Raw genomic sequence first — 25622 nt, 5'->3', positions numbered from 1 at the left:
ATGTGAGACACAAGAAGGGAAGAAGGTAGTAAAGAAAATACATGTATCTCTAAATGACATAGAAAACATTAAAAAATTAAGGTACAGAAGCACATTCTCAAGGCATTCAGAGAATGATCCACATGAACACTACACAGAGGGCTTTCTGAAATGACCTTCACATCAGGGACTCATGTTTTCAAGTTCATACACGACTGAAGATTCCTGACTTTGAAGATCCAAGGGTGTTTGGAGGAAAACAACTTCACTGAACGGAAAGTATATATTTCAAGCTAGTGAGTTCAAAGTTACTTTTAAGACCAATAAAAAGAACTGCCTCGTTAATCTATCCTAAAACTGAACTCATCACTGAATCTGACCACACTCACTTATAATCATTCTCCACATTTCTTTGGATTTAATATTCATCTTTGCTACAGAATAGACAGCATAAACAGCAGCCCTGTTAAAAACTCTGTCATCAAGAAAGTTTTTCTCCACTGAATGATGAAAAAAACAAAATAAAACTCTCTGAAAGTAGCGAAGAAAAAACCGCACGGGGGATTATCCCTTGTTAAAGTATCAGCATAAATTCTAAGCCACCCACCACCTAGGCCGGCCACACTGCGCGGCAGACACAGCGCCCAAGGAGGAGCCAGATAAGCTGATTTGCTTCCGCCTCCCCAACTCAAATCAAAGCGGAAAACCAAGATGCATCTTGTTGATAATTACCAGAAAAATTTTAAATTAAATGAACATAATTATATCCTGGTGAGACATTATTCTTGAAACACAGGCACATATGTTCAATTAGTGTCTACCTTTCATTGTCCTTGAGGGGAAAAATACAGTAATCAACAGCCCATTACTCAGTACTAAAGTCATGGTATCAGGTGGAAAAAAAACCTGTGACGATTTTAAAACGATCTGGAGTCACTGAAAAAAAAAGCATTGAATCACATAAAAACACGTAATGGGAAATCCACAACATAAAAAATAAAGGGGCATTTGTATGTTCAAAATAATTTAATTCTCCCTGTACATTTCTGTCCACACAAGACAACAGAAATCAAGAAGGTGCACTTTGCAACAGGTACCTGTTCTGAGATATTCAAGTCAGTTCAGAAGGCAAAAGTAGAATTCGACCACTAATGAAGTGTTTAAAAATATATATTAAACAGAAAATATTTTCACAAGATAAAAATAATCTTCTACAATGCCGTAAGTTGCAGATCACTGAAATTTTAACTCTTTGATGATTTCAGTTCAGTTTTGGTTTCAAAATCTAGAGACAAATGAAAAGGAAAAGGGCTCGCAGAGTGTCTATCTGTTTTTACGCTTCTCCTTCTTGCTTCGACTGCTTGTGACACCATTTAAAGATGATGATGAAGGCGCTCTCGCGTGACCTGTGGCCTTTAGATGCTCAAAAAGTTTATTCCGGGAAGGAAATTCACTATGGCAGGTTGTACAGCTCATAAGAAGATCGCTCTGAGAAAAGAAATCATAAATGAAAGCAAGTGTTATCAAAGAGCAATGTTACACATTTTCACGTTGAGATTAAGTCTCGAACAACGGAAAAGTAACGCCCTTTAACAAAACGGACAGCTGGCAGACGGGCTCCACAGAGGCTACCCTGCTCGGAGGTCAGGTCTCACTACCCGACACCATCGACCTTCAGAATTCTCAGACCGTCAACCACGCGCCCCATGTGGCCTAGACCACAGCTTCAGATCTCAAAGTAATGGAGAACAGAACTGTAACTGTTCATACAAAGCGGTGTTTCCAATGTGCTTCTTTTACTTGAAAGGAAAAAAATGATGGTGGCACATGTAACAGTCTACATTTGTCAAGGAAAAGTGCCGACTGACAGATCCGCGCCTGCGCATCGGGTGCAGAAGGGCTCCCTGGACGTGCCCACTTCTTTAGAAGTGGAGACTCGAGCTGACACTGATTCGGTACCACGGCCCACTGAAAATGCGTCCCCAGGACCCCGACCTACCGTTGTCTGTGGTTCATCAGGCACTTTGACAGATTTTTTCATATCTTTGGCTTTCTTTCCTCTGGGTTTAGGAACACTAGAAAATAAATGAAAGAATTCCACATAATCCAATAATAACGTACTCCTTCTAACGGTCATTTGCTCCCAAGAAGATTCAAAAGAATGGCCTGGACCTCAAAGGCCAACTCACTGACTTTAATGGCCACGTTACTTTTCACATCTCAAATAAACAGCTTTAAAGAGCCACTTTAGAAATCACATTATGTATCAAATTTGACACACAAATTAAGAAATTCACTTAAAAGAGTTGGAACATAATCTAAAGCAAGAACCCAAGGAACCTCTCTACTATGTGTTTTCGCTGAAAAGCAGGGCACTTAACGCTGCGTTTATTGAAGCATACCATCTTCACAGCCAAGCAGCCCCCGTTACAAATGGCCTTGACATTAACGTGATCCCCCAAACACAACTTCTCGAACCCAACGTGGTCTATGACAAACAGCTTCACGACAAAGTGCAATGAGAAAAATAAACACGATGTAATGCATTTTTTCAGGAAATTAAATTTGTCCAACACACAGAATTTTCTTTTACTAAAAGACTGTGTCCTTTCTGCTGACCTGGCAGGCCCTCCTGAGCCCCCGTGCCAGGAACTCCCAGCCAGTCCCCAAAGTTTCCTCCCTGTCAGCTTTAATGCCCGAACCTTCCTCTTCTCAATCCTGTACTGCATTCTAACTCTCCTCAGTCATCGCATACTTTCCCTCACTTGTGCCAACCAGGTTCTGAGGGTGAAATCTGAGTGCAACTGTACTGACAGAACAGACAGGGTGGGTTACGCAGAAACCTAGAGTCGGCATTTAGTTAAATGACTCATACTTCATTTTACTGCACTTCACAGAACCGTGTTTCTTACACATTGAAGGCAAGACCCTCCACCAGCAGAAAGATAACGATTCACTCTACTGCAGCAGCCTGGAGCCACACCACCACGTCTCTACGGCCTGCCCTTGGGTGTGAAAGATGCTAATTAGGGGGTAACACAACATCATGTGGTTTGCAGCCGGCTTTGAAAATGAACAGGACATAATGGCATAAAAGGCTACAGATGAACAGTTACTAAACTACAAAATACCAGATATGTCGCAAATGCATCTAAGGAAACTTAGGAAAACATTCCTGGAGAACCATCACAGCAGCTCATCCCTGAAGCTCGTATCTAAGAGTTTTATTGATGTAAAGATACTCTAGACACACACACGGCTCTTAATGAAAAACCTGCCCCCTGGGTGGCCAGCGTCAGTGAGCTGCAAAGGAGTGACTGAGGCGCCCCGCGGAAAGGCACTGGACACCCGCGTCTGTGAGTGTGTGAGTCTGTGAGCGTGAGAGTGTGTGAGTAATGAGTGTGTGAGCAGTGTGAATGTATGTTTGTGAGAAAGAGTGTGTGTGTACCCCAGCCCTGACATGCCTCAGCAGTGAAAAAGTCACTTAAATCAGTCCTATTTTTAGCAACGAGAACCTTTTTTCCCCCTCCATTAAACTCCCACATAGAGGTAAACATGGAAAACAAATGAGAAAACTTTAGCTCTAGATGAAGGTGATGGGCAGGGGTCTGAAGCCCCACCCACTGGCCCGCCCCTCAGCCTACCTACCAAAGAGCCCCCAAGGGACCTTTCCAAGTCACTGAGGCCCCATGGGGTTAGCTATCTGGGTGCCTTCAAGGAGTCAGGCAGACAGGGATTAAAGGCCAGCTTTTCCACTTACCAGCTTCTGTTCTCAGGCAAGTCACTTACCTGAGACTCAGTTTTCTCATCTGTAAAATGGGAACGATACCTAGCCCCAGAGTGGCGTCCAACTGCCCCTGCCAGGCTCCAACTCCCCTGCGCTGCTGCACCCCCAGTCTGGGGCAGTCCCAGTCGTCTTTCTCACAGCCGAAGCCCCGCTCTAGGCCTCCCCCAGGGCTCCCTCCCTTCCACCACCTCAGCCCCGAAAGCCCTGAGGACACCCTGCTCCAGTGTGGAGCATTTCTCGGCAGGCTCCCACTTGCCTAGGTCATTTGAACTCTTACACGGTCCTGCAACAGTGGCCTGAGGCTCCTTATGCTTCAGACCTTTCCTCAAGGAGTACAAAATTAGTTGTTCCAGAGGAACAGAGGACGAGGACCAAAATGTCACCGAGAAAGAACGCTGTCTCCCTCAGCGAGGCCGTCCCCTCGCCACCACCGCAGCCTGTGCAGCCCCACGAAGGCAGGGCTCCCTCGGGCAGGAAAGCCCTGGGCTGTGGGTATAGATCCCCAGTGACCTCACGGTGTGGGGGGTGGGGACAGGGTGACCACAGGCAAAGGCCTGCAGATTCGGTCACGATGCTGCAGCTGAGTGGGGCACAGACGCATCAGCAGCCCCAGCCCCCTGTGAGGGTCAAGGACAACTGATCCGGGACAAAATCAGAACCTCAGCAGGACACGGGCAACAAAAACTGGATCGAAGTGACTCCTTTCTGACTGTGGCCACGTCGCTGACACATCTTTGGGGACGTCACCCCCGCATGCTCCTTCGGACACGCCTCGTCTGCAGCCACGTGGCTGCACATAAGCACCAGTGACAGGCGCATCTGGCCGACGCCGCGCATCGTGGCAAAGAAGATTCTATTTGAGATGCGAAAAGATATCCTTTCTACAACGTGAAGCAAACAGAAAACGACATGCCCCGCTGACTTACCTTTTTGCTTTGCTTTTTGGGTCCTCACACAGTTCAATAGTCTCGGTGACACTGACGGTTTCTACAGGACTGTCCTCTAGTTCTTTGGCACTTTCTTGATTTAAATTGGTATCTTCTGGAGGATCAACTTTTAGTCCTTTTCCAGTTTCATTTTCATTGAAATTAACATCGTAATTCTGGGTTAATAAACATGTATGCATTAAAAAGTAAACACTATAATAATACTGGATATTTATACACAATTGCAGCATGTGATTTTATAACTGAAGCGAAAAGTTCCAAGTCACCATTTTAACAGGGATTAACTGGAGTCAAAAATCATTTTTAGAACATAAAACAGATAAAATTATCAATTGTATTATAACCATTTAGATAAATAAACCAAATCTAAAGTTTTATGAAAAAATTATTAGTGTATTACTTAGGTTTTCTTAAAAACATTTGCAGTTATTAAAAAACGATTACATTTAATGCTATAAGCTAACATAATTAGATTATATGGAAATGGCATGGAAACCAATTTCATTCCCTTTAGAGTCACAAAATATCCTCAATAAAATGGACAAGTTCATTTTGCTTGTATAGGTTCAAAAGCATTCACAAGATTGTGTCACACACATGTATCAACATAATACTTTTTTATTTCAAAATATGGCCAGCCCCCCGAGTCCACGGGTTTTGTGCCCTTGGACTCACCAGTGGGACGGGAGCCTGGAGACGTGGAGGCCACACTGTGTGCTCTCTTCTACGCCCTCTGTGTAAGGGGCTCGAGCACCCATGGGGCTTGGAATCTGTGGGGGAATCCTGGAAGCAACCCCCCCCCAGACACTGAGGGAGGGCTGAATTCCTGAATTTGGATGCCAGGTATGAAATATTTAAACTACTTAAATTTCTGAGTAACATCAACAAGCATTCTTTCAATAACCCCAGTCATCGAGAGTTTCCAACCAAACGTTCCCTATGTGCAATTTCAATTCTGCTGACGGCACAGCAGGCTCAATGACACATTGGTCAATCCCGCGACGCCATGGGTCCAGACATTTGATATGGTTGGTCAGCTAATTTTTACTAGGGGAATTCCACATGCCTAAGTTTTGAAAAAACTGGCAACAGTAAGTAAATCAATTAGCTACAGCCCTGACAGGTGTGGCTCAGTAGGTTGGGTGTCATTCCACAAACTGAAAGGTCTGTGGTTTGACTACTGGTCGGGGCACATGCCTGGGTTGAGGACCCAGTGCCCGGCTGCAGGCAGGTGAGAGGCAACCGATAGGTGTTTCTCTTGCATATTGATGTTTCTCTCCCTCTCTTACTCCCTTCCTTCTCCACTCTCCAGAAATAAATAAATAAAATGGTTAAAAATAAATAAATAATAAATTAGCTACATATACATAAGAGGGGATAAAAAAAGAAAATATTCTCAACTCCTTTTAACTGTTTCACAACCACCATGAACTCAGAGCAGAAGTCACTCTCCTTAAGGGATATCACACTGAATAAGCATGGGCACTAAAACTCTATACTTGATATTTAATGTTAATAAAACATTTTAACATACCTGTGCTGGTTTCTGTTTCTTTTTCTTCTGTTTTTTAGAAAGCCTACAAACAAACATAAATCAAAATGTCAACCACTTGACATTGTGAAAACTTACGTAGTTAAAAGAAAATTACTAAAACACTAGTGATACAGACAGAAATATTAAAATTATATAAATCATAAAGCATTAAAATAAAAAGAAAATGTTGACATTATTGCCTTAGAAAATTTTCAGTGGTTTAAGTGATATAATTAGCCTATCAATTACCTCGGTACAAAACTCTTTTAATATAGTCATAATATAACCTGTAAAAATCATATTCAACGTATCTTTACCCATTTCAGTACTATTAAGTTCCCTTTAACTAAAAATGCAGAAAATGAGTATAACACAGTCATTTCTTTGAGATAAAACAGCACTTAAATGCAATCTCTCAGTGTGGTGGTAAGTACGAGGGAGGACCCACAAACCCCGGAATTATCTCCCAAAGGACAGGCCCCTTGCAGCACAGGCTCCCCCCTGGGTGAGCGTTCTAGGTACCCATCTGCGTCAGTGGACACACTGGCACTGTCATGAGAGGCTGCATTCAGCTTCAGTGAAATTTTTTTGAAGACTCTTTCACGGTGTTTGCCCATTTCACGACGGTCAGTTAATGGATGAGAACACCTACTCACATCACGCTGAGTGCTCAGTAGTTTTTGACCAAAAAACAGCACGATCCTCATGCTCTACCTCCCTATTCATCTGATCTCACCCGAGTGACTTCTTTCTGTTCCCCCAAATTAAAAAGGTCTCAAAGGGAACCATTTTGCCAATGCGGAAGAGGTGAATCAAAAAATGGCAGAAGCACTAAAAGGCACTAAAATCGACAAGTTCAAAAACTGTTTTGGGCAGTGGGAAAAACATCTCAATAGATCTATTACATCAAATGGAGAGTACTTGGAAGGTGACTGAGCTTAAGAATACACAATTTTTATAAGTAAATTCCCGGGTTTTGGGGGTTCCCCGTCGTGCCACTTTCAGAAGTACTTTTGTTTTGGTTCATCCTCCACTTCTTCCTCAGAATTGGCGTTCAATAGGTTTTCATCAGTCTGAGGTCCCGAAAAATGCTCTTCCTCCTTCTCCAACTGTTGTTTTAACAAGGCAACCATTTCCCGGTGCTTCTTGGACTTCTCATGATTCCTCATGCTGAAAGAACAACCCGACGTGAGTGACCACAACAGCGTTACGTCCCGCGCGCCCAGAAGCGCTGCTGGACAAGTGCAACCACGCTCAGGACACTGTCTTCTGGCTAATTCAGTGCAGCGGCAGTGCCAGTGCAGAGAAACCGAACCCCGCCAGGAGCTCCGGGCCTGCGGGACCCAAACGCAGCGCTCTGTTCTGTTGTTTCCTGTAGAACAGAAAGCTACAGGAAACAGTAGCTGCCCCCCACCCTTCTGTCCTTCCCCCTGCACGTGTTCTCCCCACATTTTTTCTCTCAAATTCTCTACTAATTTTATTTTCCAGTTCCTAAAATTCGAGACTTCTCCACCGTTTCCTCTTAATCACTAATTGTTCTCTAAGTGTCTACACATTCCAGCCCTGCTACGGNCGGGACCCAAACCCAGCGCTCTGTTCTGTTGTTTCCCGTAGAACAGAAAGCTACAGGAAACAGTAGCTGCCCCCCACCCTTCTGTCCTTCCCCCTGCACGTGTTCTCCCCACATTTTTTCTCTCAAATTCTCTACTAATTTTATTTTCCAGTTCCTAAAATTCGAGACTTCTCCACCGTTTCCTCTTAATCACTAATTGTTCTCTAAGTGTCTACACATTCCAGCCCTGCTACGGGCCTTGCAGGGTCCCTGGGAAACCACAAAACCACCTTCTGACTTTCCAAGGAAGACACTCTGCATCTGAGAGGTGGCCACATGCGGCCCGCATGTACTGAACCAGAGTAGTTCACCTCTTCCTACTTTTCTCAACAGTTGTCTTGCACCTCCTCCGGAGGGGTCTCCCTTCTTCCCCCCCGCACACGAAGACTGAGCTCAGACACCACTCTGCCCTGCAGAGCTCTGTGCTTCACGGGCCTCCGAGCAGCACCTCGAGGAGCAGAACTGACTCCAGGTCGGTGCAAGGCCAGACCAACCAGACAGTGGGCACCGCTGTCTGTCAGCTTTATCCGGTCTGCTCAAATTTTCGTTTTCTAGTTTGGGTTGCCACTTCCTTTGCCACTCACACTCTCCTTCAGATCAAGGTTCCTCAGAGAAACTGAACATCTTGTATCAATAAGTAAGCACTCAAAACTGTGACTGGGACATGTCAAAAGGCCACAGGAGCCAGGCTGAAGGAACGCTCACTGACCGCTGCTGGTAACACGTGAGCAGGAAATAACGAGCAAGGGCAATAACGAGTCACAAAGCACTGAAGACAACTCCTAAGTTCAGACTGACAACAGGCTGGTGAGTGGGAGGGGGTGGGGCACGGAGGTCTCCCGTGCACAGCAGGAAGCCAGGTGAGGGCCGGTGCCCCCGTGGGAGTGCCGACCCTGGTCCTCAGTGGGTGCTCACCCTAGGAAGGAACTTCTGATGAGGATTACATGTCCGCACAGTTCGAAGTGTCTCCCCACAGGTGAAGTGTGTTGTAAGAAAAAAACTGTTGCAAAAAAAAAATGCTAACTTTATGGGGGCAAAGCAGACAGCACCCAGAGTGGGGGAACAAAGCGATCACCACCAGTGAGGGGCACACCCACGTATGTGCCTCTGCATGTGAGACCCAGAGAGTAACACGTTTATATAGCATCTCAGCTGGGTGTACCAAACTTTTGACCCTGATCATGAGGAAACAAAGCCATGGTGAGAAAAACTCTACTAGAAAAATATTTTAAAGGGCCAGTATGCTGGAACATCAATAGCATAGACACAAAACTGGTCCAGATTAACGAGACAACCAGCGCAGGACCCAACCCGAGACGGGACCCTGTACCGAGGTGAGGAGGATGCCGCACAGGACGTGAATTCAGAATCACCCGACGTAAGCAGAAAATGGGCAGTGAAGGAGGTGAGCACCACGTCAGGTTATAATTGTCCCCAGGTGACAGGTGCAGTCTGATTGTAAGGCAATGCCCTATTCCTAAAGAACATACACTGATACTTACACGTAACGGAGCGTTACATACGTCACTCTCAAATTATTCAGGAAGACTGTGTGTGTGGCAAGAGAGACCAAGCAAGAGACCAAACACACGCCAATGGGGAAAGTGTGAGTGACCGGAGGATCGGGTACTCTGTTCATTCTTGCAACCTGCCTGTAAATTTGACGTTATTTTCAAACAAACAATAATTTAAAAAATCTCCTCCACTATTGCTTCTGTTTCCTCGAGAGCTTGTCTCCGACTTCTCCGCCTCTCCCACCACTCTCACTGCTCCATGCCTTCTCCCGTGGGGCCGCCCAGGAGGACCATCTCTGACCCCGGCCCCTCATTTTCTCCTTTGGTCTCCTTTTCTCTTTACTGCATGTGTTCGGCTCCTTCTCCCTTGTTGGTCCTACATTTTTCCCTATGATCTTCACACTCTTTATAACAGTATCCATTTAATACTACTCTTCGCCACTGTCCCCATCAGATAAAGTCCCTCCACTTCAGCAAAGGTCCTGCAGCAGGCCACATTTAAGGTGCCCAGATTGGCAGCAACGGCCTGTATGGGAGTGTGATGGTGGGAAGTCAGTCTGCTACCAGCGACAGAGAGAGATCATGAGCACTGGTTTGGCCTTCTTGCCACAAAAAAAGAAAAAGAAAAAAGCAACCTTTCTTTGTGAAGACCACATACATGTTTACAAAGCAACTACTCCACAGGAATACTGGCATGACTGAGAATCCGTTCAACAGGCTTAGTAGCTGGTACAAACTAGTCCTCCTTCCTGCTGGACAGAAATCCCCCAAAATGACACGTGAGAGCTAGTGAGCAGCTACTGAAAGCATTTTCTTTTGGGGACTTTCAAAGCATTACACTTCACATCAAAAGAACAGGTGAGTTTGAAGGTATGAAACTTACGCCTTTTCCGTCTTGAAAGATTTATCACAGGCTGGGCAGTACAGTTCTTCGTAAAGCTCTGTGTCCTCAGCCTCATCGCTGTCTTTCCCTACGAGAAGGAACCCTACAGTGAGAAGCCTGTTTAATTAGAGCATGGACCTGAAACATGCTAGCAAAAGGTCTCTGCCTAGCGCGGATCTAAAATTGCACACAAATTAGAAATAAAATGCTTATTTGCTTACCAAAAAACCCAATGTTATCGGGATCTGAGTTGCCCCTTTAAAAGCAGCACTAAATTATAAAAGGTACATAAATCACTTTCCCTTCCAAGTTCTTTTCATTAAGTCTACTTAGGAGACAATTCTCAAAGCCCTGGGAGTGAACTAAGTTTAGAAGATCAAACGTCACTATCATAATTCTACCACAAAGTTTTTTTCAGTTTGCCTCTACAGCAAGATTTGGTACAAATAGATTTAGAACTGCAATCTACTCTAAAATGCTTAAATAAACTTAGCTCACAACATTCCATCACTATTAGGTCATAAAATAGCATATTACAGGTAAAGTCTAACATTGCCTTTATAGACTATTTTTATAAGCTTGAGGATTACAACGGAATAATTACTATCGATATAGTCCAAAATTTAAGCAACTAAAAAGCGCAATAAACTCTGCATAATACCATATGCTCATCTTTGTAGGAAATAAAAAAGCATACTGATTGCCATTTGGGATTTATTACGGGGTCAAGAAACACCTCAAAGCATCTCTTCTATATTCTACAGAATGCTTCTTTATAATAAGTGATGTTAATATGATTCTGAAAGACATTCTCATTAAAATGATAAATGATCAAAACACATTCAATGCTTAGTGTATGGCATTATTTTCCAATTACGTGTATACCTTCAATACATCATATACATGAAATAAACTTTGATTAATCAAAGAATAGTTAATAAAGAATGCTGGATTTGAACCAAAATCTGAATCTAAAAATGGCCACACATTCTCAGGTGTGATACAGATTCTCAGAGTCTTAGTGTCTTCATCAGTAAAATGAACTTAATGCTATGAGCAAAATCTATATTTAAAGGCTATTATCGAAAGATTAAACAAGACCTTGTATGTGAAAGCATTTTATAAATTGTAAAACTCTACATAATTACACCACCTCACATTTAGAGCACGCTGTATAATTTTCAAAGCACTTTCACATGTACTACTTTTTATTCATTAATAAAAAACTTCATTTGCTAATAATCATTTTGAATAAATAAAAGTCTGTCATTTCGTCGTTTGGTCTCTTATTCTGAAGAAGCACACTAGTAACCATTTCAGCAAACCAAGGGCCCTTCAAAGTCGGGGCCGGGAGGAAGAGTTTATGTGCGCCACACAGGCTCCCCCAACACGTCAGTTTTCTGGAAAGAACTACTAAACCTTGACCTACTTAACTGCACTTTAAAAAAATAAAACCTGTCGGTCACACCTGTCAATATGCCCATCTGTCAATATATTTATACAGCCAGAAGAACAAACTGTTTAAAATGTGATAAGAAAAAAGTATGTTAATCAAGTTACCAGAATTAGACTACCTCAACAGACGACCTTTCCTTGGCCCGTACAACATCGTTTTTCATTTTCATTATCTACAAATTTAAAAATTGGGAGATGGCACATAAAAATCTAAATGTCCAGCCCCAGCCAGTGTGACTCAGTTGGTTAGGGAATCGTTCTATGGACCAAAAAGTCATGGGTTTGATTCCTGGTCAGGGCACATACCCAGGTTGAAGTTCAATCCCCTGTCAGGGCATGTATGAGAAGGAAATGAATTACTATTTCTCTCTCAATAGAAGTGTCTCTCTCTCTCTCTTTCTCTCTCTCTCTCTCTAAGAAGCAATGAAAAAATGTCCTCAGGTGAGGATGAAAAAAAGTCCAGATTTCCAGCTTCATTTAAAAACCAAACAAGCACGTGAACTCTGGCCACACTGGGCCTGGCAACCACCGGCTGGATCTCCGGTGCTCTCTGGGTTCTCCTCCACCCTCCTGTGTCACCGCCCTGTCCCTTCACTGGCACCTGTGTGCATCTTCAGCGCACTCCCACGCACAAAACATTTTCTCAAGTTTCTTAACAAGTGGAAGAAGTTACCATCCTGTCCATCTTTGAGCTCACATTCCTCCGCTTCGTCTTCGTCGGAGGCGTCTCCAAACTCCTTCTCGTACTGCGCCTCCATCGCCTGCAGCTCCTTCTCCAGGTCAGCCACTGTCATCCAGCTCTGCTCCTTGTACTGCTCTGCCAGCCTAGACACAGACAGCACAGTCTCCACGCTGGGCTACTGACTCTTCAGGCCTACGGTCCGACCCCCCGAGAGCCGCTTCCTCTAGGGCTCTCAAAGCTCACAACCTCAACACCTGTGCTCAGTGACAAGGGGCGGTCACTTCACATCCATTCGCTGTTGTGGTTGACTTGAACTGCTTGACTAGATAATAGGTTGTGAAACGTGAAACTCTTAGCCACTTATTATTAAAGGGCTTCAAGTAATTTTAAGGCACAAGTGTCACGTGATAATTTCCAAAAGATGAGGTGTGGGACAGATAGAATTTTTAAGAAGCAGTTTTTTTAAAGAATGCTACATATAATGCTCTACACACAATGCTTTTACAGTAGCTTAAAAAACAACAAAAGTTTAAAGGCTTCAAAATGACCTAAATGACCAAATATAAATGTCAGTATATACTGACAAAGAGGCAGTACCGTGTGGTGGTTAAAAGCAAGGGCACTGGACTGACTTCCTGGGTCAATTCCCGTCTCTGCAATTCACTAGCCACGTGATCGTAGGCCTGTCTGCCTCGTTTCCTCAAACAGAACGAGGATAAAAACCAGAACTTACTTCCAGAATTGTTGTGAGAAAGGCACTGAGCGCAGCCCTGGCCAGAGTAAGAACTCAGTCACCGTTAATTACTATTCCATTGTATAGGGTCTGCAAAGGATCTCCAGTATAAACGGCTTCAGGAAAAAAATCCAATTCAGAAACAATGTTCCCCCCACAGGAGATGAAAAACCACTGTAGGATTTTTCTAAAAAGATAAGGTCAGGACGAGGATTGAACCCGACACCCGAGGACCACATCAGGGAGCCACTGAAGCTTCCTCTGAGCCCAGGCCCGGGGTTGGGAGAGGGCCCAGCCCCTACTTGGCACCTACTTGGCCTGCTTCAGCTTCTGCTGCCGCCGCATCTCCTCGGCCTTGCGTGCCTTCTCTGCGTTCTGCTCCTCCACCAGCTTCCGGTGAGCCTGCACTCTCTTATCTCTTTTACGGACGAAAGCCACCAGCTGCCGCACAAGCTCATTCTGCTCTTTCCTTGCTTTGTCTCGCGTTTTTTTGTTTTCTTTCTCCATGGCGCGCTTCTCCCAGCGGTTGGAGGCTTGTCGGGTGTCATATTCCTCTTTCCAAGCAAAGGTCTTCTGAGTGCAGAAACTCTGCCAGTACGCGTAGAAAGGGTGGACTACCTAGTGACAGAAAACAGGTGAAGTGCTAGTGTTTTATTTAGGCTTTTTTTTTTGTAAGGCAGCAAATATTTGTGATGCAAAACATGTTTTGTCCTTTGCATATAAAACATTACTATGAATCAAAGGAGAAGAAGACAGGCTTTAACAAAATAAATCACTCTTCGATATGAATTTAACGAGGCAATTAATGGGATGGGACCATGGTCAGTAAGAAGGGAAAGTAGAAGAGGAAGGAAGAGAGAGGAAGAAAGTCCCAGGAAAGGACTGGGAACAAAAATCCATTTTTTTAAGCAAAAAAATGGGGGAAAGACACACTGCTCAACACTAAGTGCATGACGGCCGTGGGCCTTTTCACCGTGTCGTAGTCGCTCTGGGAGTCCCCGAACGCGGGGAAGTCCTCCATGTCCTCTTCCAGCGCAGACTCCAGCTCTTCCTTCGCAATCATTTCAAAAACGCTACGATACACCGTATAAAAGCCCTAAAAAACAGGTGTGAGAGACACAAATTCTTAACACTTTATAGTCGAATCCCAGAATCAGATTTCTAAAATGGAACATGAAACCTTTACTGCTAAAGAATGACAGCCCCAAGCTCTGTCACCATAAGTACAGGTAGGTTTCAACAAGAGGTTTTTTAAAATTTGCTCATAGTTTAAGCATGAAAGCAGTTTTTTTGTAGTTTTCAAAATGAACACTGTTTCACTTTCTATTATGGAATTCTCTGTGTCCTTGAGTTTTACTTAAGTGCCAGGCAAAAAAATGGTAAGAGAAGCCACTTCTTACCTTCTGATCGTCTCCATATCCAGAGTAACAGGTAACAGTGAAATAGTGAAGCAAATCTACGCTCTCGTCTTGGTACTCGCCATCCAGCCCACCTTTGAGCAGAGCCTCTCTATGGTTATCGTACCTAAGCAGACGGAAAAGCGAGTGCCATCGGTGAGGCTCAGTACATAAGATCTCAAAGCCCTTCTTGCTCTGAAACAGCCTCAGAGCTGTTACTGCACATCTTCATGTGTCCGACCCACAGCCAAAAAGTTTTCACAAAGACGCAACACGAGAAGACAATCTCTCACAAAACTGCCGATTAAAACTAGGACAACTTCCGACACACTACAGGCGTTACACGGCACTAGCCCACGTGAGCAAGGGAATCGAATTAGCCAGGGAACGTCCATGGCTGTCCCGGGAAGGTAGCTGCATTTTCACAGGAGAGAAACATTATTGAATAGGACAGCAGTGGACACAATCGTGTCCACAGACTAGTTACACATTTGGGATCTAAGAATTTACCAACATGTACCAAATAAAACTCTTGCTATGTTTATATAAACAATCCAGTAGCTTCACACACACCTAATTACCCCAAATCACAAGTCTGCGAAGTTAGTTGTTATCACTGTTTGACATACAGCAGGAAGGTGACACTCGGTGACACTATGCAACTTGCTGCGGAGCTGGAGCGGCAAACAAGGCCTCCCCGCCCCAACAGGACTCTGCCCCCCCAGGACCCTCCCCCCCGGGCCGGCACACACCACTGCCTCCAGAGGACAGTGCAGCTCACGGTCAGGGCCTTACAGGGGAGTCGAGAGAAGCCTTGGGACCAGAAACAACCTACCACCTAGAGAAGGAGCTGGAGCAAAGAAGTCAGTAAAGAATCTCCAAGTTCCAGCCCTGGCTGGTGTAGCTCAGTGGATTGAGCTTGGGCCTGCAAACCACAGGATCACGGTTCGATTCCCAGTCAGGGCACATGCCTGGGTTGCAGGCCAGTTCCCAGCAGGGGAACTCACAAGAGGCAACCATACATTGATATTTCTCTCCTTCTCTCCTTCCCTTCCCCTCTAAAGATAAATAAATAAATTCTTTTTAAAAAAAAAGAATATCCAAGGTCAGATCCCCACGTTCCTTGGGAGAAGAAAAGTTTAGGATTCTCTCTGGCTTCTATATAAAAGACAACCTGGTAAGAACTTCCTCTGTGGGCAGCCGGCCGTGCTGCGCCCTGACACACAGGAGACATGCAGGGTAGCGCGAGTCCCTGCCTGCTCTGGGAACAGCAGGTCCTGCAGTTACGTCAAGACCTAAAACATGTTTCTTTATAGCAAAAAGTTCATCGAGACTCGGAAAACTCCCAACTCTCAACACAGAAATTGTTCTGAAATGGTATTACTACCCAGCTCAGCATCAGTAAAAGTGTTTGTCACTAAAGACGTAGAAGCTTAACTTCATTTCTTCATATAAAGTAGTTGTAGGGAAAGTGTTACCATTCTTGTATTAAAACACCGTATCTATTTTTTTTAAGGACAGTCAATATTCTTCCTTGTCTGACATGAGGAAATCTGTCATACATCACAGAGGACACTGAATGAGAAGTCACTTCTTAAGTATCAAAACAAAAACTATCTAATATTGCCGAGCTGTTTCATCAACTACAAAATCAGGTAACTGGGGTCATCGTGTCTAAGGCTCCTTCCCACCCAAATACTGCATTTTATGTCATGAGTAGGTGACAGAAGCCTCAGAACACACCAAAAACCATTCATGTATTATCTTTGTAAACCCTCTACTGACAGTTCTTCCCAAAAAAATTCGCTGGGATGGGGGGCAGCATGACACTCACCATGCTCTTTCCTGGGGGTCACTCAGCACTTCGTATGCTGCTTGGATTAATTTAAATTGTTCAGCCGCTTCCACGGCATTATCCAGATTTTTATCTGTTGAAATAAAGTCACAGAAATTTAGTCATCAAAAAAGTGCAGGACAAAATCTAAAAGGGACCTTGCCCATCATAAATGCCATATTAACAGATGAGGAGTGTGCAAAACAAAGAAAGACAACCAGAGAAGAACAAAGAGACACCAGGTGATGAGCAGGAATCGGGGCGAGAGGATCTAGTCAAGGAGAAAGCTCGTGCTTTGCCCTGAGACTGAGCACCCAATCGGACAGCCACGCGGAAACCCCTTTGCAGCCTTAGAACAAGGCCCTCGAGGGCACCCTGCCTCCACTCGCAGTCCGTCCCACGGGCAGATCCCAAGGCCTTCGGGGCGTCCTCTGCACAACAGCTGACAGTGATGGTGCTTTTGCAGGTACAGCCATCTGCCCTCGCGCCTTTTGCTAAGATGCTTTAACACAAAACACTTTCAGCATTATTTCAGAATCATGGTCCCTTAGAACCAAGAGAAAGACAATAATCTCCATCCCTGCAGCCTAGTTATTTGTGAGAAGTAATAGAGGTCAAGTTTAAATCCACTTCCACAGTGCAGCCCATCGGAAGCCAGCCAGCGGTCACTTCCTGGTCCAACTCTTCTCTGGGCCACACACGCCCACCTCCTATGCGGAGCACACTGTACTCCGCTACTTCAAATGGGGTCAAAGACAGTCAGCATTCATTATTTCCTCTTCTTAGTGCTCTATTTTAATCATTTTAGCTAATTACATTAATGTTTAGCAACAACATGGCTTACAGGCATTCTGAAATTATAGCTGGCAAGGTTGTCGGTGCTTTTCAAATTACGGACAAGCCAATCGATAGCTGTACAGTGGATTTATTCCATGTTGTGGCAGACACTAACGTTTAGGATCATCCAACACCCTTGCCCTTCTTCTCTTACAGCCTTTACTGGGGAGGCTGGATAAGCAAGTATTTTACTTTATTCAGCCTCCCTTGCTGCTAGGAATAGCCATGTGACAACTTCCAGCCAATGAGATGAAGTCTAGTAGTATCTTTTCTTTCCTTCTTCTTTCTTCGTGTCTAGTGTGTGGACATAACTGCTGGAGCTTCAGCAGCCACCTTGAGCCCATGAAGGAAAAGCCAAAGGATTCACAGTGATGTTACTGAGACAATACCAGTGGCACCTACTTGTGGTGCCAAGCCCACCAAGTAGGTCAGGGGGGAAAGCAAAACAAAAACAAATTCTTCATTTAAGCCATTGTGGTGGTTAGGTTTCCTGTTATTTCTAACTAATATTACCAAATTCCATCTTGTGTCCTATGATGATTGGGTTCTAGGTAAGAGACGACACTCGGCGCCCTGCTGTCATTATTTCGGATTTTGATTACCACTCTGTGACGGGCACTACTAATTCTACCAGTCGCCCACCCAGGAGCTCCTCTCTTCCTCCTCACAACACCCTGACTTTGTTCACAGCGGCAGTGTACCCGGTTAAAAACCACCCTCCCTAGCCCTGGCTGGTGTAGCTCAGTGGATTGAGCGCGGGCCTGCGAAGCACAGGATCACGGTTCGATTCCCAGTCAGGGTACATGCCTGGGTGTCCGGCCAGTTCCCAGCAGGGGCCAGTTCCCAGCAGGGGCCAGTTCCCAGCAGGGGACACATGAGAAGCAACCATACATTGATATTTCTCTCCCTTTCTCCTTCCCTTCCCTTCTAAAGAAACACCCTCCCCAGACCCCCAGACCCCCCTGAACTTGGGTTATCAGGTGACCCACCTCAGCCAATCAGATGTAAACATGCCCATTAAGTGAAGCTCCCCAGGAAAGGCTTTGTTTTCCAGATGAAAGGGACAGGCTTTGGTGGCACTGGTCTTAGGCACCTAACCCACCCCCTCCGTCCGGCCCAAAGCCAGGGCATTATAACGCCTACAGGTGGATTGTGGGCTTGAGGGAGAGACGGTCATCGCACCCCACTTTTCCAGTAGTAACTGAACCCTAATCCAGGGCAGGCACCTAGTACCAGAATAGACTCCACTTCCAGGTCTGCTGTGAAGCTTAGGCGTGACCATGTGACTAAGCCATAAAACTGTTCTGTGACACTTTTTAAGAATCCTCCTCAAAAGGCAAGTGGCACACAATCTGTCCCTGCTTCTCCCCTCCTCTTCCATTCTGTGGCCTTGCATCCCCAGCTGCCGCCTGAACGAGGAGAGAGGGTACATCCCAGAGCTGCTGAGCGGAGTGCGGCAGGCACTCCTGGAGGAAGCCCGCTGTGCTGGGGTGCACCTGCCTGTCTGCACACCTCCTCATCAGAAAGCAGTAAACATCTCTTTTTAAATAAGCAGATAAAGATAAATTTTAAATAAATAAAATTTAACAGATAAATAACAGATAAAACACAAAAATAACTAAATAACTGTTGGGAACCACCCTGTTGGGTTTCAGAAGCTGTGTAACCCACCGTGGCTAAGGCTGAGTAAAAAGACCATGGGACCATAAGCCACTAAGGAGACGAAGCTTATCTCGCTGGCAGGGGCACTGCCTCTGACCCCTTTACCTCACCCTGCCTGGCCCCAAGCCTGACCAGTTAGCCAATGACAGGTAAGATTCCGCAAGGGAGGTACAAACTAAGACAGGCACAGTCACAAAGGGGTCCACAGGGAAGGACTTGGGGGCTATAGCAAAAGGGGTGATGGCTTTGACATAGCCTGAGTCCGATTCTGTCTTTGATAAGTGTCCTAATCTCCTGGCTACCTTACTTCCCCTGCCTGACTTAAGCCTGAAACAATGACAGAGGACAGTGAGTCCTGTGCTGGAAAGGGCAAGTTCCCCTGGGCAACCAGGCCTAAGAAAGAATGCATAAAATCCTATGAAACCTGCTTTGCTAAGAATGCTCTCAATTTTCTGATAAGGGTCCAAACATGAAATGAGTTTGTTTTCCAAAGTTTTACAGCTCTGTAGCTAACTGACCCTGACTCAGAATGAGCCCTCGAAGTTCTCTGTATGCTATCTATTGTTTGATCCTTACTGCCTGACATTGATTGATAAACTTTACCTGTATTCCTGTGCAAATTGAACCCAATAAAGGACCACTGAGTAAAAGGCTCTTGGCCCGTCTCCTTTGAGAGATCAGCCACCTTTCCTCTCCAAGCAGATCATGTCTTGGTAGACTTATTCTCATCCGTGGCGGACAAGGGGGCCCTGCCGGCGGAGCCCCCCCCCCGCCCCCGCCACATAACAAACACCTTATTCCTGAGGCTAAAGGGCTTCCACTTGGTGCAAGGACCAGGATGATGGAGCAGCTCTTTGAAGCTTCCATCCAGTAGCTGCCGAGACAGGCCCCTTGGGATGTCATGTTGTGCAAGGTAAGTAGAATGACTTGGGGAGCCACTACGGCCAGCTCCCTGTCACACACGGACAAACACTATCTTCATCATATGCCTTGAAGGTGAGAGTCCAGGCCCAAAAGTCATGATCTCTGTGTCTGCATCGACCCTAACAAAAACTTTGTCAGGCAAGTTAAAAAGCACCATTCGGATGAAAGCAGAATGGCAGAAAAGCCAGCAAAGGAAACGGGAGCCCGTCTGGGGTGTAGGAGGGGGCACAGCTCCACCCTTTCGTCAGCACTGCGCTTTGCTGTCCTGGGTCTTCCACTCCCTTCCTTCCTGCCCAAGAAGTTGGAATAAAGGTAAAGCTTTAAAAATATAAAACCCATCAATGTATCACCTGAAAAAGATATAATCTCTTACTGAAGCTTCTTTCTTAGATAATTTTTTCAACCGGTCATAATGCTTTTTATTTCACTTAAATATATTTGACCTGGTTGACTATAAGATTGAACTGGGATCTAAAAGCAAAAGAGCAAAAGTTAAAAGGTATTAATTTTAAAAATGGAAAGCCCATACAATTTATTCTTCACCAAATGCAAAAGCCACGTGGATGGCAAATCCAGTCATCAAAGTTCCAAAGGTGTTCTCACATCATTCTTTGTGCTTTTCCCGTCATCCACCGTGCTCTCTTCCATTCCTTTCCAACTCTTTTTACAGGGCCTTCTGGACAATTCCATGGATCATGCCTTTGAAGCCCTGCCTTGACAGAAGCCAGGCTCCTTCAGCCACAGCTGCATCTGGCAGGTCTGGTGCGGAGCTGGCATCCTCTCCTCCTGGCCACTGATCCTCAACTCACCCCGGATGACAAACTGGCATTTCTTCAAGGTTCATTCGACCATCCCACCTTCCTCGCCCCCCTTCACCGCCTCCTCACCTCCCAACACTGCCTCTTACTCACTGAGAATTTGGGCACTTGGCTCAGAGCTGCCATCCCCAGGTCCTATTCATCATCCTGAGCGATTTCAGTGGGCCTTGACCTCCTGGTCTCCCCATTGCCAGTCTTGCCTGCTCCAACCCACTCTCCCCGCTACAGCCATCTCCCCTGCTTCCAACTCTTCACTGGCTCCCCAATGCCCTCAGCTTAAATTCAATCCACCCAATCCAGTTCAGCATGACCTCTAAGACCTGGCTCCTCCTGGCCTGGCCATGCCCATCTCCTTCCCCTTCCTGGACCCTGCCATGCTCTCTCTTGCCTCCCTCCACCCAAATGCTCTGTATCCCACTTAGGTCTTGACCAAGATGTCACTTCTAGGGACGCACATCTACCCGACTCACACATGAACCCAGTCCATGTTGGAAGTATGTGCTCATAAGTACCTTTTGTTTGCCCTCATCTCATCAGCCTGAAATTGAAATTTTTTTTTAAATTGACAGACAAGTGCCAGCCCGTCCCCTCTCAGTGTCACCCCAAAGGCTGCATGTGCCAGCAGGGCAGGGACCATGCCTGGCATGTCCACAGCGCCAAGGGCCTGGGGAATAATCGTCAGACGTGGTACTGAGGCTGGCCCTTCACAAAATGTGATCTGCGCGCACAGTACTGTTGACCCTACTGGGAATTATTCTCAGGTCCTCAAAAAAAAGAAATAAAGGTGTTTTCCTTTGTTTTTCTACAATGAAACATGGGCAGCCTTTCTATTTGAGCTACAGATTATTCTTGGAAGCCAAGCCCATATGTTAACCTCAGAAACATCTGACACAGCACCTTGTACATGAAATTAAACATTTGTTGAATGATAGACTAACAAGCTAATGAGCCAGGAAAGCGTATCAAAATTATGCATCTCCTCAGAGAGTACTTACCCCTTAAATCATCTCCAAACCAGAAGATGTTTAGGATGCTATGATTAAGGCATTCAGAGAAGATTTTTCACATTAAAGTACTAACAGGTTTGGTTCCAAAGTACTTAACTGATATTTTAGTAATATTTGTGTATTTCTTCCTTGCACCAATTTCCAACTAATCACCAAATTACCAAATGTGGCCATTTTCCCTTTATAACACCTCTTCAACCCAGCCTTACCCCTCCCGCTGACCCCAAGGCTGACCGGGGCCCCTCCCTTCCCCGGGGTGGACTCCGCCTGACTTCTGGCTCCGTCCCTCCTGTCTTCTCATTTGCCTTCATAGTTCCTTCCAAGAGCATCTGAATAAAACCAGCCTCAACCCTCCATTACTGGAAAAACCAATTCCACAGTCCTTAACCTAACACTCAAGGCCCTTTACCACTTAATCTCAGAACTACTCGATAATGTTTCAATACTGATAATGAATACGATGTTTTCAATATGCGTTTGGTCGCAAACACTAATATTCTTCCTCACACCTTTCCACCCACAAAGTCACGCATTTCTAACTTTCTTCTAATTCCTAACTTGATTTCTAACACTTCTACACTGTTCGGATGTATTGATGGTGGATACAGCTACTGACTTCCTGCTGTGCCACATACCTCATTTACGTCTCCCCTGCCAACACTGATCCAACCTTCCAAGTTCCTGTTGTCAGTCAGCATCACAACTTTCGGGAACAAACCCCGACCTGTACTTGTTCCGTCGACTACACACTTTACCTTCTGACTCTGGGTCCCTGGCCTTCTCTCAACCCACGTTTGCAGACTTCCAGCAAACACTGCCTTCAGTCCAGCTGTGCCCTGGACCACCTTTCGCCCACCACGTACTCTGCCCCTGGGGCTAAGTTCACTCTTCCCCATTCCACCCGCTAGGATCCAGCTACAACCCAGGCTTCTCTGCCAGGGGAAGGCCTCACCACCTCTCAGCACACAGTGAAAGCACCCTCTCCTCCAGAATTCCTGGGGTACTAGTAGTTACTCTATGACTCCAATCACCAAGTACATCCACTGTGCTACTTCGTTGGCACTTGTGTTTAACTTTTCATGTGTGTAAGGCATGTTTTCCCAGCAAGACTGAGGTCTGCCTTAGCATTTCAGAATCTACAGCGTAGTGACTTGCACATACTAGAGACTAGAAACATGCTTATTGATCAGTGCTAATAGGAAAGCCAATCTTTCCTTAGTTCCCTAGTCTGGAAGAGCTTACTATTACACAAAAGTCGCACAGGCCTGGACTACAACCAAATGAAACATTCAAACGTGGAATACTTCTAAGTAAACATACAAACTTCACTAGGAAGGGTGATCCCGGTGACTGCCTTAATTTCAGTGAGACAGGGGCGTAAATTACACCTAAGGAGCGAGCGGGGATGCGGCGATAAGGAAGGGCAGCCTAGGAGCAGGAGCGGCAGGCACAAGCCAGGAGCAGGACTGGGTTTAGAACTCCTCACTCCCCTTGCCTCCCGGGATCCGTGAAGGGGTAGGAGCAAGCGAAGTTTCGAGAATGTTGCCTTTCCCAATCGAGCAGCGGTGCGGGAAGCACAAATCTTTGGGAGAAGTGGGCTGGTGTCTGGGAGGGAAAAGCGTGCCAAGAGCTCGAGCGAAGCCTGGGGGTGAAGGGCTGCGCCCCACGAGGGGCAGGGGGGAGAGGACGCGCTTTAGGAGGAACGCACAAGGGCCACCTGGTCAGGGACCACCTGACGGGGTCTCGGGCACAGTTTCTCGGGCAAGGGAAGCTCCGGGGCGGGTAAGTCGAGGCACAGCCCGGTTCCCGGAGTTACTCCGGGAAGAGGGGTGAAAAGGTCGCGAGGCCGGGGACGGCGAGGGACCGTGGCGGTTGCAGAGTAGTTACCCGGGTGCCATTTCAGGGCCAGCTTCCGATAGGCCTTCCTGAGCTCCTCCTCGCTGGCGTCGCGCCGCACCCCCAGAACCTCGTAGTGACACTTCATCTCCCGGCCAGGCGTGGGGCCGGGGCCCGGGGTGGAGCTGGGACCCGGGCCCGGATCAAAGTGCTGGTGGCGCTGATGGTCCTCTCCAGCGGCGGGAGCTGGGCGCCCGCACTGGGCCAGCCAGCGAGCTCGGCGGCGGCGGCGGCGGCGCGGGGCGGCGGCGGCGCGCGGTGGAGACTGGCGGCGCGGGCTGCGGCACACGGGTGCGCGGAGGGGGCGGCGCCGGCGGCCGCGACTCCGCATGGGAGGAGGGAGGACTCCCTGCCGGAAAAAGCCCGGCGGGAGGCGGGGCCGGGGCGCGGGTAGGAGGCGGGGCCGGGGCGGGCCCGAGGAGGGAGGGGCGGGCCTGCTGCAGGTGGGAGGCGGGGCCACGCTGTGTGTCATTATGAGGGCCACAGAGGGTGGTCGGTGTCAGTGGCATCAACTGGTCCGCCGTCCTGAAGGCTGATAGGGGGCAGAAAATAGTGGAAAACATCTTGTTGTGGTTCTGGAAATTTCTTAACCGAGCCACGTTTTCACATAGGACACAGCTCAGGCCCAAAGCAGGCCAGTGGTTTGCTCGAGCCTCCTCAACTAACCAACAGCAGGATTCGGTTGGACTGAACAATGAAAAAACGCCAGTTTTTTAACTCTCCAGTTCTCTTCAGCGACCACTTAATGAGATCTCTAATATCTTCCATTCTGACCAATATGCATGAGGAGTAACCGCCAGTAAGTTGACTTACACAATTTGAGAGAAATATCAACACTTTAATGTAACATACTAAATGTTTAATGGATGAAATTGTGCTGACCCATCCATCCATTTTTTTTTTTCAGATCATAAGAGAATGCCTATTTAAAAGTTACAGAGGTAGTAAAGGGAGCCAGCTGGGCCGTGCAGGCTCAGGAAACAAATTAGAGAGGCAGAAGGGCCCTCGGAGCCCAGGACAAAGGCAAAGCAAAGGTAAGGCGTGTGCAGGGAAGAGGAGGGGGAGGGAAGGGGCTCTCACCCTACACTTCCAAGTTTGCTTAGGTGAAGAATTCAGTTAAGGCATAGTATTTAACTATAGATTTTCCTTGATCTCCCAGATAGACTGTTACATGATGGAAGATCTGACAACTGTTGCATATAATTTTTTTTAAAGATTTTATTTGTTTATCTTTAGAGAGGAAGGGAAGGAGAGGAGAGAAACATCAATGTATGGTTGCCTCTTGTGAATCCCCTGCTGGGAACTGGCCTGCAACCCAGGCATGTGCCCTGACTGGGAATCGGACCTTGATCCTGTGGTTCGAAGGCCCACGCTCAATCCACTGAGCTACACCAGCCAGGGCTGGCCCATATAATTTGACAAGGTGTTTAAATAGCATCCTGTCATTAAAATGCACTGACTGACCAATACGTTTCACTGGAGTGCGTAATGTTTACACACTGTGCTAGGCAGTTCCATTTGTCGACTGTGTGTGCTCAGAGAGAGGTCAGTTGTACAGCGTTGGGGAACCCAAAGTTTAGGAAGTNCATCAATGTATGGTTGCCTCTTGTGAATCCCCTGCTGGGAACTGGCCTGCAACCCAGGCATGTGCCCTGACTGGGAATCGGACCTTGATCGTGTGGTTCGCAGGCCCACGCTCAATCCACTGAGCTACACCAGCCAGGGCTGGCCCATATAATTTGACAAGGTGTTTAAATAGCATCCTGTCATTAAAATGCACTGACTCACCAATACGTTTCACTGGAGTGCGTAATGTTTACACACTGTGCTAGGCAGTTCCATTTGTCGACTGTGTGTGCTCAGAGAGAGGTCAGTTGTACAGCGTTGGGGAACCCAAAGTTTAGGAAGTGTCCCTTTGTCCCGAATATCCTGCGCCCTGAACAATCAAAACCAACCAACTGTACACCTCCGGTTTCTCCATATACCATGGTCCACCCAAATCTGTACTTGGAACTCATACATTTGCCTGTTTTCCAGAGGAAGATACTATACAGCCTCTTTTGAAAAAGTGGTGACACACAGGAACTGAGAAATTTGAATGCAGGGGAGAAATGTAAACAT

At 46.3% G+C, this 25622-nt stretch overlaps 1 protein-coding gene across 1 annotated transcript; it reads right to left on the bottom strand.

Moving 5' to 3' along the window:
* Nucleotides 1-990: 990 nt before the first annotated feature.
* DNAJC21 (DnaJ heat shock protein family (Hsp40) member C21) lies at nt 991-23780 on the bottom strand. Its single transcript, XM_037063151.1, has 12 exons — nt 23493-23780; nt 16358-16451; nt 14527-14650; nt 14100-14222; nt 13440-13744; nt 12385-12536; nt 10257-10344; nt 7259-7417; nt 6248-6290; nt 4693-4868; nt 1979-2054; nt 991-1467 (listed from the first exon to the last, which is right to left on the bottom strand). The coding sequence occupies exons 1-12, from the start codon at nt 23587-23589 to the stop codon at nt 1303-1305; spliced, it is 1602 nt and encodes a 533-aa protein (XP_036919046.1). The 5' UTR covers nt 23590-23780; the 3' UTR covers nt 991-1302.
* Nucleotides 23781-25622: the final 1842 nt, after the last annotated feature.

This window comes from Sturnira hondurensis, unplaced genomic scaffold, assembly GCF_014824575.4.
Source record: "Sturnira hondurensis isolate 20B ecotype Veracruz unplaced genomic scaffold, ASM1482457v3 Scaffold0014384, whole genome shotgun sequence".
NCBI classification, from domain to species: Eukaryota; Metazoa; Chordata; class Mammalia; order Chiroptera; family Phyllostomidae; genus Sturnira; species Sturnira hondurensis.
The sequence above is the reverse complement of the archived record's forward strand: the minus strand, read 5'-3'. Positions and strand labels throughout refer to the sequence as shown.